Source organism: Bubalus kerabau, chromosome 7, assembly GCF_029407905.1.
Source record: "Bubalus kerabau isolate K-KA32 ecotype Philippines breed swamp buffalo chromosome 7, PCC_UOA_SB_1v2, whole genome shotgun sequence".
Lineage (NCBI taxonomy): Eukaryota > Metazoa > Chordata > Mammalia > Artiodactyla > Bovidae > Bubalus > Bubalus kerabau.
In genome coordinates this window covers 64,305,076-64,325,484 of record NC_073630.1, presented here as the reverse complement: position 1 = coordinate 64,325,484, position 20,409 = coordinate 64,305,076, and the positions used below count along the sequence as shown (strand labels likewise).

The following is a 20,409-nucleotide window of genomic DNA, read 5'->3' as shown; positions in this document are numbered from 1 at the left end:
GTTGGGAAGATACCCTGGAGGAGGGAACAACAACTCACTCCAGTATTCTTGCCAGGACAATCCCATGCCGGGTTACAGTCTGTGGGGTCACAAAGAGTCGGACATCACTGAAAACTATAAGGAATTTACGTATTGGCCACTCAATTTGAACTTAAATACTGAAACACTGGCCATTTAAATGTTGTTTCTTGTAATGCCCAGAGATACTTAAATGCAACCATAGTAAATAAACCTATGAATCTTCATTTTCAAAACCGCTCTTCTGCCCTTAGAAAGGTATAGTTTAAATTTAAAATCATGCTTCCATTCTTAAAAAGTCAGTGGCCTACAAAAGGGTACACTTGTATTACTCATGTCTTGATGTGAAATAGAATGTACCCCGCTCACTGCAAAGAATGAGGCAATAATGGACGGACATGTAGTTGTCCTCTCTCTCTAGGCAACTTGTGGCTGTGACTTATTCAACTAAAACCAATTACATTGATCCAGGTGCTACTAATTTAGCTCTGGCTCTTGACAATTCATTCCCCTTGTCCATGGTCTCCTGGGGCTACTCCCGGCAGCACAGCTTGCGGTTGAGAGCTGAGGATTGTGCCATCAACTCCTAGCACACGACACTGCTTGTGAAGTGCTGGAATATAGCAAGTGCTATGGTTTTAATTTTCATCACCACTTATCTTTGATCCATCTCTCCTTTTCCTCCAAGCTACCAAGTGTCCTTCATTTCCTGGGATAAGGACCCTACTTTCAAAGCATAAAATCTTCTTTGAAGTAAATAAAGACTCCTCGATTCCACTGAAGAAGGGGTGTATGGGTTTGATCCCTAATAGGGGAAATAAAATCCTGCATGCCACATGGTGTGGCCAAAAATAACTTTTTTAAGTGGGGGGTGGGGATACTTAGCATCAGGTGGCTTTGCCTGTTGCCTGTTGAAAACACTATAAAGTCACTTTCATTACATTCTTGAACACCATACAAAAAAATAAACTCAAAATGGATTAAGGACTTAAATGCAAGACTGGATACTATAAATTCCAGAGGAAAACATAGGCAGAACATTCTTTGACATAAATCACAGAACTTTTTTTTGAATCTGTCTCCTAAAGCAAAGGAAATAAAACCAAAATAAACAAATATGACCCAATTAAACTTTAGCACAGCAAAGGAAACCATTAGCGAAACAAAAAGACAACCTACTGAATGGGAGAAAAATATTTGCAGATGATATAGCTGTTAAGGGATTAATATCCAACATATGTAGACAGCTCATACAACTCAAGATAAAAAAAATTCCAATTAAGAATTGAACAAAAGAACTAAAGACATTTTTCCTAAGGAAATGCACATGAAAAGATGCTTAACATCGCTTATCATCAGGGAAATCAAAACCACAATGAGGTATCACTTCAAACCTGTCAGAATGACTGTCATCAAAAAGAACACAAATAGCAAGTGTTGGCAAGGATGCAGAGAAAGGGGAACCTTCACACTCGGCTGAGGGAAATGTAAATTGGTGCAGCCCCTATGGAAAACAGTATGGAGGCTTCTCAAAAAATTAAGAATTCCACTCCCGGAGATACATACAGAAAAAAAACCACTAATTCTAAAAACTCAGAGCAGCATTATTGACAGTTGCCAAGATGTGGAAGCAACCTAAGTGTCCATGAACCAGATGAATGGATAAAGAAGATGTGGTGTGTGTGCATAAATATGTGTGTGCGCTTGTGTATACACACACATATATATACACACACACTAAAATAGCCATTAAAAAAGTGAAATTTTGCCATTTGCGGCAACATGGAAGGACTTGGAAGGCATCATGCTGAGTGAAATAAGTCAGACAAAGAAAGTCAAGTATTTGTAACATTACTTATATGTGGCATCTAAAAAATACAGCAAACTAGTGACTAGAACAAAAAAGAATCAGACTCACAGAAAGAGGGGAGAGAGAGTGTAGAGGCAGGGGATTAAGAGGTGCAAACTATTAGGTATAAAATAAGCTACAAGGATACATTTACAACAAGAGGAATATAGTCAGTATTTTATAATAACTATAAATGGAGTATAACCTTTGAAAGCCATTCCCTTGTCCAGCATATTATACACCCTTAACTTATATAATATTATACAGCAACTATATACTTCAATTTAAAAAAAGACCAAAGTCACCTTCATTGCCAAAGATTAGTAACATTTTAAGGAATAAGCCAACTGGGCATAAGCTCACTGAAGAAACAGAACCTCTGAGTTGCACAACTCCAGGAGGCATTGCCCTCACAATAAGCTGATCGTACCTCCTGGGGTTACACACGGCTGAGGTCCCAGGGAGCGCAGTGGGGAAGATGCTGGTACTAGAGGAAAACTTCCAGAAGCCAGGCCCTTCCCAGACATTTTCACTCTGTGTTGTCCATTTTAACACGAAACAATGAATGAAGACATGGAGGATGGTAATTCCTTTGTCCAAAGTTACCAAAAGGCAGAGTGGAGTTTAGACTCCAAAATGAGGACCACTTCCTCTGGGGGTCATTGCACAGCCTAAGTCCTGATTTCCCCAGTAATTAGCAGTAAGAACTTGGGCACATAAACTAATCTCTGTTTCCTCAGTAAAAGTGAAATTTCTCCGCACCTTCAGGGTTGCAATCACCCACATACATCAGCCATTATATGAATCCTCCATGGTGTGACTTGCTAAAGTGTGTTAGAGTTTGAGAGCATTTTAATAAATATGCTTCTCATGCATAAAGTCTTATAGCTACATTTAGTGGTATAATTTGTATTTCTAAGACCAAAAGCAGTATCTTCACCAGCTTCTGTTAGCAGAAAGGAGCCTTATTCTGTTTCCTTTCTCCTAAGTCAATCTAAACAGTGACCATGAAATTCACACACCAAGTCAGAACTGAAAATGCATCACCCTGGTTTCAGCTCCAAGCACTTAAAATCACAAGTCAATGTGTATTTAGTTGTCTACATTATAAGAATGTTAACAGTAGTGATCACTTTGCTCCTAGGAACCAAAACATCCTTCACTTAGACATTGGAATCAGAAGTATTATCACCATAGAATAGTTAAGAGCTGAAAATTTTAAGGTAGCTGAGACCCAAGCCTCCTGGGCTTTTGGAAACAGACAAGATAAAGTGCTTCTGTGAAGATCAGACTAAGGGGTGGTGGTCTGGGGTTTCTTCCCTGAGGTCCTGAATTCCTGCAACTGGAGAGGAAGTGCTATATTCAAGTATCAATCGTTGAGAACAAATGTCATTTATCATTAATTCAAGCTTATATTACATTAGTATGTCCTTATCTACAAATTAGTTAAGGTTTAATACATGGCAAATACATTAGTTTTTTAAAAAACTAACTTCTGAAAAGAAATCATTAAAAAAAAAAAAAAGCAAAAGCCTCATTGATTGAGGTATGTCAAAGGGACACAGGAGCCAACTGAAATAACTCTCAATACCCAAAGGTAAAAGTTACAACACGAGGTACTAGATGATAACCCAGAGTATAAAATATCCAGTTCATACTGATTACATAAATAGGTGACAAGAGACAAAGCTCCCTTACAAAAGTATTCTGAATAATTTATATAGATACTCCACCTTCAAGGAGAAACAGAGCTTACTTAATTCAACTCCCTGCTCCTATAGGGGGCGCTGTGCAGACCTCCTTCTACTATACAGTGGAGTGGGGGCAGGAGTAGCAGCTTTACTATGCAGAAATGCAACCACTATCTAGCCAGGTGATCAAGGTGGTATGTACTCTTGATACATGATGAGACCAGCACTTTACCTGTGGTCTTCCACCCCCAAAACTCATAACCTTAACTATGAGAACACTGGGCAAATCCCGAGAGGGGCATCCTACCAAATACTTGACCACTACTCCTCAAAACTGTTATAAGTCTGAGAAACTGTCATAGCCAAGAGGAACCTTAAAAAAGAGTATTTTGGATGGGATCCTCAGAAGAAAAACATTAGGTAAAAACAAAAGCAATTTGAATAAGGTGTGGACTTCAGTCAATAGTATTTTCAATGTGAAGTGAAAATCGCCCATGTCCGACTCTTTGGGACCCCACGGACAGTGTAGCCCACCAGGCTCCTCTGTCCATGGAATTCTGCAGGTAAGAATACTGGAGTGGGTAGCTGTTCCGTTCTCCAGGGCAATCTTCCCAAACCCAAGTCTCCTGTATCACAGGCAGATTCTTTACCAGCCAAGCTACCAGGGAAGCCCGTATTATCAATCAGTTCATTAACTGTGACAAATGTATCATATTAATGTTAAGATGAAATGGAGGAAATGGATGAGGGGGTATGTTAGTTGCTCAGCTGTGTCCAACTCTTTTTGACCCCATGGACTGTAGCCCACCAGGCTCCTCTGTCCATGGAATTCTCCTTGCAAGAATACTGGAGTGAGTTGCCATTCCTTTCTCGAGGGGATCTTCTCCACCCAGGGAATGAACCCAGGTCTTCTACATCACAGGCAGATGTTTTCATGTTTGAGCCACCAATGGATGAGGGGTGTATGAGAACTGTAACATCTTGTTTTTCTATAAAATTACTCTTATGGCATAAGGAACATGATCACTAACACTGCATTAACCTTTTAAGGGGACAGGTAGTTACTAGGCTTATCATGGTAATCATTTCATGATGTATTTAAATGTTGAATCACTATGTCGTAATCTGAAACTAACAATGTATTATCAACTTAAATAACTGCTCCAAAAAAGTCTAATTAAAAAAAAAAAGCCTATAGGAACACACAGTTAACATATACATTTGGGTAAACTCCAGGAGCTGGTGATGGACAGGGAGGCCTGGAGTGCTACAGTTCATAGGGACGCAGTCGGAGACGACTGAGCAACTGAACTGATAGGAAAAAATCTAGAAACACACTGAACTGATAATAATTTCATGGTAATTTTCTTCCCAGTACTGTAAAAGTTCTTATATGGAAGGTAAATATGTAATTGCTATGAAACTTTGGGATATATTGGAGGGAAGAAAAAATGAAAACCAGTTTAGGCTTATCTCTTATCAGCAGAAAACTTTTATTCAAGGACAAACCACATCCAAGGCCTTAACTTACAGACACAAACCAAAGTAGCCATTAAAGCATCAGATATTGAGGTACAAGACACAACGCGGGGAATGCTTCGCCATCACAGGCTGATGCCAAACTTGCTCCATCGACAGCTGAGCTCTGCCAGTGTGGGGGCGTGGTTGAGGGTAAGTGCTTATCTGCAGAACCGAAGGAGAACAGCTGTGCTCTACAAGTACTGAAGCATTTTATACCAGCATTGGGGGGGATATACTTTCACAATGAAGGGAAGAGGGGGAGAAGCAAAGTGCCCCCCATGGGGCATTAGGCTGCCTTGCAGAGGGCCACAGCGGAGAAGCGCACCTCCCCCTGCTCACGCTCAGTGAATTCTCTGCAGACCTTGGCAGCGTCCTGAGGAGGAGGAAAGTTGTGAATTAAGTTCTAAACACCAAACAGCTCAAAATGAACATTTCAAGGGAAAATTATCACTGAGATCCGCAAAGTGCACCCTGACCAACTTTAAGCCTCCCAACAAACTTGAATACCAGGGCTTAAGACAAGAGGGGAAAAAAAAAATCAGGTGATGGGAAAGACAAGGACCCACATCACCGATGGGGCTTCAGAAGCCCTGACTGCCGCCAGCAAATGCTCGGTGCTCCTGCCACCTTGTGCTGGCTTTGACAAGTACACCCTCTTCCCCTCAAATCCAGACACAAAACTGACTTCTCTTCATTAGGGAAAAGTAAACGTTTTGGTGGTGGTATCGTGGCCCACTCTTGCGACCCCATGGACTACAGCCTGCCAGGTTCCTCTGTCCATGAGATTCTTCAGGCAAGAATACTGACTGGAGTGGGTTGCCATTTCCTTCTCCAGGGGAAAGTAAACCACTTACAAAATTTAAGTATCTGGCATTCCAGGTACAGGTAAATAACTGCCTAGATATTTAGGGAATGCCATGAATTACTAATTCTAAAACCCAGATTACAAAGAATAAGGACAGAAAATTGGTCCCAATGTTAGCTGCTGAATGCTAGGGTTTAAGTGTATTGGGATCAGAATATTGATCATTGTTCAATTTGTAAAAAGTCCAGTAGAGAGAGTCCAACCAAAATATTAAATGTAAGACCTTTAAGAGGCTATTGGATGCTCTGACAGAAAACAATCACGGAACAGTAGTTCCCAAGGTCTAAAATATCACCAACCTGATCAGTTTTGGCCCTTAGAAAGCATCAACCATACCCTGGTTTTCTTCCTGCTTTGGAACCACTCAGAAAAACTGTAGGGGATCTAAAGTAATATTCTATCAGAATTTTTAATACATTGGTATTACAGGCTGCCTTCCCCAAACCCACTTGCCTTTAGGACCTATGGTGTTCATTACCATTAAGGGTGTGCCTCTAAAGACGACAGCCATCTGCTACACGCACACTAAGCAGTGACCTAATTCACTCAAATTTAAGATGCTTGCGTTAAGTTTATGTATTTTCTCACCAGTTTAGCAAGTTGATTTGGAGTATAACCTAGGGCTTCCCTGATAGCTCAGTTGGTAAAGAATCCGCCTGCAATGCAGGAGACCCCGGTTCGATTCCTGGGTCGGGAAGATCTGCTGTAAAAGGGAAAGGCTACCCACTCCAGTGTCCTTGGGCTTCCCTGGGGGCTCAAACAGTAAAGAATCTGCCTTCAATGTGGGAGACCCTGGGTTGGGAAGATCCCCTGGAGAAGGGAAAAGCTACCCACCACTCCAGTATTCTAGCCTAGAGAATTCCCTGGACTGTGTATAGTCCACGGGGTTGCAAAGAGTTGGACACGACTGAGTGACTTTCACTTTCACTTAGATAACCTAAAACATCTCTAACCATATAGGACCAGTCCTAGCAAAAGAATTCGCACTAAGATGCTGGCTGACTGTAATACAGTTTTGTGTTTTTTAACAAAAAGGTTTTTACCTTCCCCACACCTCATAAATTCTACTCACAGAAGTTTTAGGTACTCTATGAAGAGTACATTTTATGGTACAGGCATACCGCGTTTTATTGCACTTCACTTTACTAGGCTTTGAAGATACTGCATTTTTTCCTTTTTTACACAAATTGAAGCTTGGTAACAACCCTACACGGAGTAAGTCTACTGGCAGCACTTTCCCAGTGCATTTGCTCACTTTGTACGTGTGTCACATTCTGGTAACCCTCATAGTATTTCAAACTTTTCATTAAAATTAAATTTGTTATGGTTATCAGTGATCTTTGATGTTCCTATTGCAAAAATACTGACTCACTGAAGGCTCAGGCAATAGTCAGCAATTCTTAGCAATACTTTAAATTAAGCTATGTATATTGTTTTTTTAGACATAATGCTATTGCACACTTAAACATGGTTCTTATATACACTGGGAAACCAAAAAAGTCAACTCTTGTGATACCCACTTTATTGCGATGGTCTGGAACTGAACCCACAATGTGAGGCGTGCCTGTATTAGTACAACCTTAGATAGGAGTTAAGTATGCACCTGGGAAACTTTATTAGAAGGACCAGAGCCTTTAATCCAAGTAGGATGCAACGAGAATTACTGCCCCTATTCTTTTTCTCCCCCACAAGTGAATCCTGACTCTCATGCAAACCCCCATCCTGTTTCTCTAGGTCTAGTTCTCATTCCGTATCACCATTCTCAGGTACCCCTGGTATATCCAAGAATTAGCTGTGACTGATCTCAGGTGTATATGAAAGCTGGCTAGAGAAAGGGACCCTCCCTCCAAGAATGGCATCATTTGGTCCACGAACACCTTGAGGTCACCAGGCCTATGGCGTTCCAAAGACACGTCTATTATAAAGGCAGTATTGTAGAGCGGCTAAGAGCACAGACAGCCCAACTATCTGAAGCTTGATTCTACAGTTTGTCATTGACCGTGGGCATCACTCACCTCTGCACTTCAGCTTCCTCACCTGTAAAATGTGAGTGACTACCTCACAGCATCATTGAAAGGACTGTGAAACAGGTAATTAACGTAGTACAGCATCTAGCCTGGAGTCGGCAAACTGCAATGTGTGGGCCAAATCCAGCCTGCTGCCTATTTTTGTGAATAAAGTTTAAGTGGAACACAGCCATACGCATTCATTTAGACACTGCCTATGGGCCTGCCTTGGAGCTGTCACAGAAGAACTGAATACATGCAACAGAGCCCATATGCCACAGGAAGCCTAAAATATTTCCTGGCTCGTCACATAAAAAGTTTTTGCCAACTCCCTGTCTGCACATAAGCACGCCAAGGAGTTTAGCTTTTATTACGACAAATGAAGAAGTTATATCTTAACATCATGTTCAATTTTATTACAATTAAGTAATTTTCCTTTATAAAAGCAAACTGATTCAACTCTAGATTCATTTTTAGGGTGAAGTGGACTAGTCTGCCAGTTCTGTTTTAGAATTAAGAGCTATCTGCAGTCACTTGTACCAGGATGGTTACATAGTGACCCTGAATCTTAAAGTTCTTTTCAGGCATGTTGTGAATTTGCTTCTTTTGACCTGTAAACAGTGGAGTGACCATGTGGGAAGAAAAAACTCAAAAGAGTTAACCACATAACCAGAATTCACAGGTCAAGACTGACCCATAGTCAGCTGTCAGAGACGGATTAGGCAAGGCTTGGGTTGCTATTCCGTGAGTCTGAGTCAGTGGCTATGGTGTAATCTGACAATGGTCACCTTAATCCCACAGGGAAGTAAGCAATGACTTTCAGGCTAATTCTAACTGTGGGCTAAAGACAGAATACAAGACAGATTATTATCAGGGCTGCTTCTAAAGCATCTTGTTTAAAACCCTTTGCATAAAATGAGGTAGATAGAATTACTAAAATGATCTTTAAGCCCTAAAGACTGCTCTTATCCCAGATGATTGATGCTGCTGTACAGAAACAAATCTGCATTTCAGAACAGACAAACTGGCTAACACAATGTGGGCCCCAGTGGAAATGGATGCCACAGATTACCTGCAGCAGCGAGTCCTCTGAGCTGGTGCCATGGTTCACCGGAAAAGGCATCCGTCCATCTGAAACAGAAAAGCCAGGCATGTCGGTTCTCTCTCCATGTTTTCTGGCCACTGTGCTTGTCCCACTTAAAGGCAAGCTTTAGATTCTTCCAAATACAACTACCGCTCCCACCGAGGGAAGGCTGCCTACAAACAGGCTGGAAATGAGGGTCAAGTGTTCCTAGTATCCATCCCAGGCATTCTAATCTACAAGCACCAAGACCACACAAGCCCAATCCAGCGACCTAACAGCAGGGTTTGTGCCCATCTCTAGAGAAGGACCACAGCACAGAAGTTAGATGCAGTCTGTAGGTACACGAAGGTGGAGGCAAGACAAAGGGATCTTTGAGATTTCATGTGTCCCTCAACAACTGCTGAGTGGCCCCAAGTTTTCCTTGCCCTTGCTTGCCCATAGGTAGTATCCTGGCTTGAGATAACACAGCTGCAAGTCTTTCCCCATTAATACAAAGGGGATGACTCCTAAAACAGAGATGGATGATCTTCCTCGTTGCCTGTAAAACCAGCTAATAGGAATTACCCCCAACATGTCTAAATTCTTTTTACACAGATCAGGTCATGTTTAAGTATTTATTTCCTTCTAAAAGTATTCCTTGTCTGAAAAGGATGATGGTGGAGACTATACTGGTGATGCTACAGTAGAAGGTAGAAGACAGAATCTGAACGCGTATCTTGAAGTGGCTGACCCATTCTCTTTACTGGTTTGTGACTAAATCCATTCATTCCACTGGTCAGCTGTCTGAGGGAGGTACTCTGGGCACGACAAGGGTTAAATGCCCCCATAAGAGCTTAAAGATATACTAAGTGCAGCCATAAAGCCCCACACCAGTACTCTAAGAGGAACTATGTGTGAGAGAACGCATGCAGTTACATTAGACTCCAAAAGTGAAACATACCAAGTTCATAGAGGTGGCCATCCACGTTGTTAAACAGAATAAAATGGAAGTTCACTTTGTCATCTACCTGAAGAGAATCAAGACATTTTTTTCGAAAATGAGAATTTTTACTGTATTATATATACTGCATTTAAAAATAAAGGTGAAAGAAAAAATTAAGATATAAATGACATAACATTGAATAAGTTTAAGGTGTACAATCTGTTGATTTGATATCTGTATTTTGCAATATACAATAAGCAGGACCTAATTTGTTAAAGTCCCTAATATGCTTGAACCAACTTGCCTATGTATTATTTTAAATGATTAGAGCTAATATCTATTTCCCATATATTAGGTTTTATTCTAAGACCATTAAAGTAGATATACAGTAACTATCAGAACTCTTAAGACTTGCTTTTTACTGAGGAAGAAATTAAGACTTCAGGAGGATAAGCATCTCACCCAAGGTCAAGACTAGATAGTGGCAGAGCCAACTAGGGTTGTATAAACTTAAATCTAACAGTTGACTCGAAGGCTCTGTTATTACTGATATACCTAAGTCATCTAGAAACTGTTAGTCCTTGCTGGTCTAGCTTGCTCTCCAACTGACTAAGAGTATCTAAAATGTTCATTACTAAGAAGAGTGTTACTCACTCTACTAGACCCATTTGAGTCTACATAAAACATTATCAGCCTGAATTTACTCAAGACTGTGTCAACTGCCAATTAGCTATTTTGAGGAGCCATTTTTATGAACAGGTCTGGTCAAGGCATTATTTTGGTAGAACGTTCTGGCATTCCTCGGCCTTGAGTAGACACATGTGCTGGATCCTGCTGAGAGGTTTTTGCACAGGTTTCTGGGGAAACACAGAGGACACCTGGACCACCTGGCTTTAACTTGTATTTACCCGACATTGGCCTTCCTGTGCCACAGCATCGTGGGCTGCCTGAATGGCCTGCGGAAAACAGAGGCGAGTTAGCACAGAAACCTCCAGAGTACTAAAAATCAATGTTCTAGCAGTTCTCTTCCTACCTCATTCTTTTCAAAGCACTTTGCTCTGTCTTCAGGGGACAACTTCTCTGTTTCAGAAAGAAACTGTTTCAGAACAGACCCATCCTCTGGGGGGAAAAAAAACCAAAAGCATCATTAGTACAGGTATAATGTGAATGGGTGCACATTTACTGGAGACATCACATCCTTGGTCATGTTTGGCAACCTGAAATTTTACCACGGCCTCAAAGGATAGGAATGAGCTGTCCCCTCCCCAGCCCCTTTCTCCAACCACTCGCTTCTCACTGCATTCAAACCAGAGAACTCTCCCTTCTTCTAGGGGGTTCAGGCTCCTCCTTACATCTCCCTGGCTCCCCAACCCCTTCATCTTCCACTTCACCCTCATCTCTTTGATCACATCTGTTACAGCACTGATCCAACTGCAGCACCTGAGATTTCTGATGCCATAAAGGCAGAACTGTCTTGTCTAGTCCTGTCATCTACAGCACTACCCATGCATAATGAATGTTTACTGCATACGTGATGAAGCATTCAAATCTAGTAATGGTTCTCAAACCAAGACTTATTTCAGGGCAAAGAAAAGCAATCTTAGTAATATGGTTATCCAGACAGACATCAACCTAAAGACCTGAAATGCAAAGCACCTAACAGTTGGCCTAGAACAGCTGACTAGCCGATGGTGGGCGTCAACATTGTGTCACTGCTCAGTGTGTACGAAGCAACAGCACCTCGCATTTCAAAAGACCTCGATTTGAATTTTCAGCTCTAAATGTTTCAGATTTAGTAAATACACACCATTCAAAATTCGGAAGTTACAGGAAACGTCTCATAACTTTATGAGGAGAACTATGACTCAGATTAGGCCTATGGCACCATCAGGACCATGTCTACAGATTTACAGTATCTGCAGTTGCAGGAATACAACATTCTAAGGAAAATGATACTTACTGCAGAAGATATAAAAAGGACCAAGCTACAACTTTTTAATATGACTATGCTGAGTCAATTATTTGAAAAAGCAGCTTCTAGAAGATCTGGTCCCTTTATGGCTGGATAACCCCCTGCTTTTTAATTTCGAAATTATGCAAAGAGTCGAGTCTGAACCACAATTCCTTTGTTAAAAAAGTTATCTGACCTGCTACAAGCGACAGCATGGACTCTTAGATGAAGTTATTCAGTTCTCAGCCACCCCCATCCACTGTCTAAATCAGGAGCTGGCAAACTACTGCTGCCTATCTTTGTAAATAAAGTTTTACTGGAACACAGCCACATCCACTGCTTTACATCTTGTCTAAGGCTGCTCTTACTTATAGCACTACAAGGGCAAAGAACATATGGCCCTCAAAGCCTAAACGACTTACTCTTTGGCTTTTAAATGTGTTGACCCTTGGCCTAAATCACATATAATGCCATGTATTTTAGCATTGTTAGCACTGTTAATTGAGCTTCTGACAACTTCAGGGCTAAGACTCATCTCTTCTATGTCCTCCACAGTACCCGCTGGAGGCAGGCTAAAACCCCTGACCCAGCTTTGTTCAGAGATGGATCTTTCAAGGTGCTGGGCTGTGGCTATGCCCCTGCAGGATCTCCTGCTGCTTTAGGCCATGTTAGTTCTCCTGTAGCTTATGAGACACTGTACCACTAAACAAAGGTCCTAAAGGCTGGTATGTTATGGCTTAACATCAACTCTAGCTCTTTAGAATTGTTGAGACTAGACCAGGAACACATGACAATCATGACAATTTTCTGTCTGCTCATGGGAAACCCAAGAGTCTGACTCTCCAGGTGGAGGAAGCCATACCACGCTTCTTGGAAAATGAGCTTCCCTTCCTCAAGAGAAAGAACAATGAGAATTCACCTGCTGATCCTATATGCATGAGTAGGTTTTCAAAAAAATTTTAAGGCAATGGCTTTGCTGAATAGACCCTTGGGAATGTTGGAAGGAAGCACTGCAGTTAACTGAAGATCAACTAGAGGGTGACTGGCCTCAAAACCCACTCACCAAACTCCAGTTTGTCCTGATTATTGGCCACTGCATGAATGAGTCCGATGGTTCCACAGGAGTTGCCAATGGTCTGCTTCATGAAGTACACCTTGGGACTGACTTCTTGTCCCTTCAGCTCTTCAATTTGTTTTTTCCTGAAGTTCTCATGCTGTGAGTTCAAGAAGACATTTTTACATCTCAAAATGCAAATGCAAAGAACAGATGGCAGCACAGAGAGTTCTAGTGCCTAAATGGAGACACAAGTGGGATGTGTGACTAGGAGTCTTGGTCCTAGGTGCTGGCTGGCACCCAGAGAATGGCCCGTCTGCCTCCCATACCAAGTCAGCCCGCGGGGTTCTGAGAGGCGCAGACACTCCACCCTGCAGCTGCAGTGCAGCAGCGGCTTTGGATTGTAGCCCAGGTTTGTCTAGACGCCACTGCCACCTTTTAGCTTGAGATGGATGGTGTGCTGAAGTCAGAAAAACAGACAAGTTCCTTCTTTCCTTCCTTTTAACACCAACAACTGTATCTTACACATGCACTCCAATCAAAAGCGATGGTCAATTGAATGCCCAAGAACACCAGCTAGTTTACACCTCTTTATTCTTTGAAGTTATTCTAGTCTAAGTACATGTCACTTCAAAAACAAAACTATAGAAAGGAACAATTTAAAGAAATTAACTACTCCCTCATGTTTTTAATAAAAAACTGCCTGCAATGCAAAGACACGGGTCTGATCCCTGGGTCAGGGAGATCCCCTGGAGAAGGACATGGCAACCCATTCCAGTTATCCTTGCCTGGGAAATCTCATGGACAGAGGAGCCTGGTGGGTTACAGTCCATGGGGTTGCAAAGAGTCGGACATGACTGAGCAACTAAACAACAACTTTTAGGGAGGAAAGACAACTGGTCTAGCATGCTGGATTGTGAGTTCATAAAAATTTCTCCTGAAAGAAATAGGAGACACTTGTTTCTTTGCCAATTATACACTACAGAAATACTAATTTTTAAACCAGTATAAATCATACAGAACCCCATAAGTATGTATATTTCTAATTCTAGTAGCCTTGCATTATTTTACATGGAATTGAAGTTTCAGCTTTGTCTGTGGTACTATCAGAGGTATAAGCTCTCTTGTCACATAAGATCAACTCCAAGTAGTAGGACGTTCTAGCATCATCTACTGTACTTGAATTGAGCTTCCATCGACAGTTAAGGATTTTCACTTTTCTAAAAAAAGATTTAATTTTTCGTAACGGGGTAGCATCATCCTTTATGGTTGTCTGAACTCCTGCATGGCGACACTTCTGTAACTGTTTCATGATCACTTAAAATGTTGTAGAAGTAGTCCATTTAGGATTTCATAATATTCTTTGACAAAATTAGATGCTTTCTAAATTAACATTAGCTTTTTGGAAGTCCGCCTATAAACCTCAACTTGCTTTGAATCTGCTTCACTATTTAGCCCAGAAGGTGTTTTGTGTCGCAAAATAGGCATTCACTGAATCTGATAGACTTAACTAGAGCTAAAGGAAAAAGTATTGGGCTCTCTCAAGCACAAAATGTTCAATCCAGAATGTTCTCTAACCAAGAGCTGCTTGATCCAGCAAAATGAGACCAGTGGGCTTTTGTAAGACAAATACGCTTCTCCACTGCCTCCCAGAGGCCTTGCCTTTTGAGTGCTGCAGCTCAAAAACGCCCGAGTCATCATGGTTCCTCTAATAAGAAACCTCTGTGAGAGGCTTAAATGAGAGAAAACTGCATTTGATTTGATCTACAGGGAACATACTTTGACTTGCAATTATTTGGGAACTCCATTTTCACCTAAGTGAAAATTCAGTAACAAACGTGTCAGTGGGATTATCCTAATAGCTTTTAATAACTGTTTTTAACCCCCAATACTTGGCCCATTGGAGGAACACCTGAACTTTCCAAAGGCTTAATTTATACTGAGATGTTTCTAGAAATGTCGCCTTAGGATGCTGCGAGTTAAACTCACTGTTTGGAACGATTCCCCATAGGCTAATGCCCCTGGAGTTTCACTTAAGCAAAATTCAACCACTCCTAATCAGGGATCGAGTGGCAGCACTTTAAGACAGACAAAGCCATGCTCACAAGTGGGATTCCGTACAGCCAAGACAATCACCTAGCCACGTTTTTGTATCTGATACTCAGTCTTTGAGGTACATCCATGCGTATTTGCAGGAGGAAGACCATCTAAAGAGAAATGAAAAAGCATTTCCAAGACAGGTCTAATGTCCACCTGTTCAATAAGCTACAAGGTCAGAGAGCTAGAAGGTGATTTCCACACCGGAACCAGGCACAGTGATTAAGCTTTAGAAAAACAAGTAAGAGAGACTAAAAAAAACAAGTGTGTAAGTTGTAGGGAGTGGAGGGTTGGGAAGAAACCCCTGTATCCACTGAGGGGCCCAGGCAGTAGAGGCGTAAAATTAAAGAACCTATTGTTTACATCGGGTTTAGGCACACCGAGATCCCTCCATTTTACACCAAGGTGGGAGTCTAAGAGGGAACCAGACAATAAAACTACAGATCACAGCCCTTAAAGGCAAACAATCGGCCAGCCACTCCTTGGCGTGTAAAGCTCGGAAAAGCCTAGGGTCAACCTGACTCACGAGTAGGATGAACAATCTTCCTGGATAATCAGGATGATGGAACCGAGATGCTGCTTCTCTTCCAAGTTTAAAGCAATGCTGATGGACGCGAGACAACACAATCAACTCAATAAACAGGACGCCCAGGGAGTAAGGAACCACTAAAGTGTGAATTCTCCCTCCATCCCCGACAAGGAAGAGGCAGTGTGCCAGGACTGGGCGGCCAGAACGGGAGGAGACCCTACACCGTCTTCAACGCCTCACTCGGGTTTGGGGGCAGCGCGCACAGCGCAGAGCCTGCGCACCCCGGGCCCCACGCCCTACCTGCGCCGTGAGCGGAAAGAGCAGCAGCAGCGCGCAGGCCGGCGCTGGCACCGAGCCCAGAGACTCCTCCTCCAGTCCCAGAACATCCTCGAAGCGCCACTGGCCGGCGACCCCCAGCCGGGTCAGCACCTGCGGAGAGGAAATAGGGCGGCCATGTGCGGAGACCCAGAAGTGCGAGTCCCCGCCGGGAGGCGGGCGGAGGCGGCGGGCGCGGGCTCCGCATCCTCGCGCCCCTACACGGGCCTGGGAGGAGCCTGGCCCAGCCCCGCCCCGCCCCCCACCCCAGCCGGGCGCAATGACACAGCACAAAGCGCGGCCCACACGTGGCTCCCGCGACGCCCGGGCATCCTAGCCCGCGCGCCCCGCGCCACGCCCTCGGGAGCTCGGCCTCGCGCTCGCATCTGGGCGCAGCCTCCTCCATCCCACCCCCAACCGGTTTCGCAGAGTCACCGCCGCCCCCCATGCAGCAGCAGCGAGAGGGCGCCCGGGCCGCGCCCCAGCCCCCCCGCCTCTGGAGTGCGCAGGGTGCCGCTGGGTCTCCGCAAAACAGCCGAAGGCGCCTCGGTGCTCCCGGGGGTAGGACAGAGGCAGCGCGAGACGTCACTCACTTTGTTCAGCATCTGAAAAGCAAATGCAAAGAAAAAAAAAAAAAGCAAAGATAAAAGCAGTCAGCGATACGCTACCTAGCGAGGGCTGACCCTCGGCCCTGCGCTCCCCGCCACCCCCGGGTAACCATGCACCTGACGCTCACCTCGGGGTTAATCTCCATTGGTTTGAGCTGCATCTTCGCGGACGTCGAAACGAACACAACCCAGAGAAGCGAAAAAACAGCGAGCGGAGCCGCCCAGGCTGCAGCTATAAGGCGGCGGCCTGACGCATTGTGGGTGCCTGCGCAGGGGGAGCAAAGGCAAAACCAAGTGAGGGGAAACGGTCAGTCGCCGCCAAATAGGCACGAATCCCCCCATGCGCAGCGCAGAGTGGTACGGCCTAGCCCCCAAACCTTGCAGTCTCACTTGCTGGTGAGATAATCTGGTGGTTGTGAAGATGGGTTTTGTTGGTAGGTGTTTCTTGCATGTGTGGAGCAGTCCTTTTGATGCAGTCTAATTTTTTGCGAAGTTTCTGGAAAACCACGTTTTGGACCATCCCAATTACCTGAAAGCTTAGAGTCTCTGAAGCATTGAGAAAAAAACCAAATTCAACAGGTATATATTTAATATGAATATAAATGTCTTCCAAATCTAGCAGCAGTTTGCATTTGACCTTAAATAATTCATCCTCCATGTTAAATCAAACAAGCACCGAGATTCGTTTTTAATTGACCGCCTAGAATAAAACATAGTCTGTAACATAGCATTTATTGCATTAGTAATGCTGATGTAATGTGATTCCCAGGGAGGAATTGGTTGATCTTGGGGAAGCGGTAGAGACGGGGGATGTGACTGTAATACAGGACACAGAGAAGGCAGGCTGTCGGAGACTTTAGAAAACAGATCCAGTGGATAGACAGGTATGATTTGAAGACAAGAGGCTGTAAAAGGAAAAGCTTTTTTTTTTTTCTTTCAAGGAATGTGAGACTTGAAAAATAAAATGTTAAGTTCATGACAGAATAGAAGAAGAAAGGTAACGGCAGCTAAAGAAACCACTGTTCTTTAATGATCTCAAGTGGGGTTTGGGTTTTTCTACCAGCATATTCAAAAGATGGAGACAACATATGCCTAAGAATGAATAAAAAGTGGAACAAAATTTGTAAGAATAGTGCAGGAAAGCTTAACCTCAGAATGAAGCAGGGCTTGCTGAATAGTAAGGAAACAAGAAGATTGGGTATTTTTTTATTTATGCTCAGAACAAAACAATGATAATGGTGAAAGAATAGACTTACCATTTAGGGGATTCAAGGTTAAAAGATGACAGAGAGAAGGGAGGGGATCTGCCTTTTTTTTTTTTACACAGTTTTACAGTGGATCACTTTTTTTGCATGTCATCTCACTTAACCCTTAGAGGAGACAGTGAAGAAACTCTTCTTAGTGCAGTTTTGCAGCTCAGAATCCATGGCTCAGGGAGGTTAATTTCCTTTAAGATCACAATTGAAAGGGCAGACTGAGAAGTAAACCCTGGTAAATTGGACTCAATGAGTCCATTCTCTATCCAAAACTCTACTACATCCCACTTCTATTTTCTTCCCATTTTTGCCATCAGAAAAAATTACCTTCACATGGAAAATAAGAGAGGAAACGATATTTGTAAGAAGAATTTAATGGATGAATGTTATAGTATGTAAATTATGCCTCAGTAAAGTTGCTTCTTAAAAAAAAAGAAAGTCAAGACAGACGAATAGTAGTACAAGAATAGTTGGCTACATTAAATTCATTCTTGCCTTTAAGACAGGACAAATTACATCCCAATTTACATCATTTTTTTCAGCAAGCACTGATTAAGCACCTAACCTACTGTGTGATGGGGATACATAGGTGACAGAGTAGCTTCTGACATGGAGCTCTTATCAGTTAATAAGAATGGTGTGGGAGGAAGTTGAGCTCGGGGCACTTAGCCTAGGGAATCAGGAGGGCTTCCCAAAGGAAGTGACATTTAACATAAGGCTGATAGACCCATAGAAGTTAGCAGATGACAGTTATTACCAAAGTAAATAGTAAAAGAAGTAATGATAACATTTTGAGGGATCGTTATTAAACGTCATTCATTCATTAATTCATTCATTCAACAAATATATATATATATCAGGGCCCTATTATGTGTCAGGAAGCATCAGAGCAATGAATAAAACAGCTCCCTACCTACAAGAAGATGCCATAGACTGGACATGAACAGACTGTATTCTAATCTTTAAAAAACAAAAAGAGATGGTAAAGGGAGAATATATTTAGCTCTGGAGATTTAATATCAGTGGTTAGCCAAATTCTCAGACTCATAATTAATAAACTCTTAGGAAAAATAGAATGGTTGCATCTAGAACAAGTGATGTCTACCAGCACTTACCTCCTTTTCTTTAGGACTTGCTAGCCAGATGGACTGGTAGAACACTTCTCTGTATTCTTTCTTCATACTGCCTGAGTTGCCATCCCTTGATCTTGTAGTTGAAGTGGTTGTAGAGCTTATTTAAGTTACTTTCCCTTTAAAAAAGGAAGTACTGCTGAATGGAGTAATCTCAGCCTGCAGCCACCTGGCAGTAGTTCTGACCCCACCTTGTACAGTTTTACTGGTGCCGAGAGTGCACGCATGCAAGCAAGAATAAGCAATCTAAATAGCAGAATTGTGCGGCTCAGAGAAATAAGTTAAAAGAAGATGGCGAAATTTGATAGAGATTTTTGGTTGTACAAAATGGTTGTACACCCCTATGAATATACCAAAAAACTTTCAATGGGTCAATGTATCTTAGCAAAGCTGTTAAAAATGTAATAGGGATATGTATGAAGCTCTGCGCATCGATCATCATCGTACAGTTCACCTTTATAGTCACTTGGTTTTGATTCTGTGGTTTTGAAAGTATGTAATTGGAAAATATCAAGTGAAAAATAAGTCCACAACATTTTGTTTATCATCATTAAAAATTAATGGACAAAGATCAGAAGGAAAAATATGTTAAAAAATCGATTAAACGTGCAGTGTAAACATGGAATAGACCTGTTATAGGTGGAAAAATAAAATCAGTGAGTGGATAAGCTGTCCTTCATAACTAAAGAGGACATTTCTGATTCACCAGAAGTAGGATTTTTATCATAAGTGGTTTTTGTTTTTAGCAACAATAAAGATTTGGGACGGACCCTTTAAAAAATAACCTTTTTTTATTCTAATCACTAATAAGACAGATATTCAAATGACCTTGGTAGAACAGTTCTAGAGTGTATGGAAGTCAATCCTGAAGCCTCATCCCTAAGGCTAATCCTTCAGCATTCCCCAGTGGTTTTGTAAATAGGTATTTCCCTGTATTAAATCCCATTCTGTCTAAAATACCTAGAGGAGTTTTGGACTCCTGCGTTGGTATAGTGCAGTCATGTCAGTAGCGGTACATGACATGATTTTAGGTGAATCACAAACGTGGAACAGTTATTTGTTTTAATGTGCATCATAAAAGCTGTATGTTCTTGTGAAAGTGAAATGGTTAGTCAAAAATGAAAGTCGTTAGTCATGTCTGACTCTTTGTGCCCCTATGAACTGTGTAGCCCACCAGGTTCCTCTGTCCATGGGATTCTACAGGCAAGAATACCAGAGTGGGTTGCTGTTTCCTCCTCCTGGGAATCTTCCCAACCCAGGGGTTGAACCTGTGTCTCTTATATCTAACCTGCATTGGCAGGCAGGCTACCACTAGCACCACCTGGGAAGTTGAAGGGGTAGAGTACACATTGTCTTTATGAAGGCAAGTGACTTGAGCCCTGGAGCTGCTGCTGCTGCTAAGTCACTTCAGTCGTGTCCGACTGTGTGCAACCCCATAGACAGCAGCCCACCAGGCTCCCCCGTCCCTGGGATTCTCCAGGCAAGAACACTGGAGTGGGTTGCCATTTCCTTC

At 42.5% G+C, this 20,409-nt stretch overlaps 1 protein-coding gene across 1 annotated transcript; it reads right to left on the bottom strand.

Moving 5' to 3' along the window:
• Positions 1–5,027: 5,027 nt before the first annotated feature.
• UCHL1 (ubiquitin C-terminal hydrolase L1) lies at positions 5,028–16,686 on the bottom strand. Its single transcript, XM_055588394.1, has 9 exons — positions 16,639–16,686; positions 16,496–16,507; positions 15,888–16,016; positions 12,971–13,121; positions 10,990–11,075; positions 10,865–10,912; positions 9,975–10,041; positions 9,023–9,081; positions 5,028–5,452 (listed from the first exon to the last, which is right to left on the bottom strand). Exons 1-9 carry the CDS (start codon positions 16,669–16,671, stop codon positions 5,366–5,368), a joined length of 672 nt encoding a protein of 223 aa, XP_055444369.1. The 5' UTR covers positions 16,672–16,686; the 3' UTR covers positions 5,028–5,365.
• Between the last annotated feature and the right edge of the window lie 3,723 nt (positions 16,687–20,409).

Coding starts and splice junctions, on each gene's coding strand:
- UCHL1 (XM_055588394.1), bottom strand. CDS start 16,671: ATGCAGCTCAAACCAATGGAGATTAACCCCGAG. Junction 13,122..15,887: donor TCTTTCCGCTCACGGCGCAG/GTAGGGCGTGGG, acceptor TTGAACTCACAG/CATGAGAACTTCAGGAAAAA. Junction 9,082..9,974: donor TGGCCACCTCTATGAACTTG/GTATGTTTCACT, acceptor TTTCTGTTTCAG/ATGGACGGATGCCTTTTCCG.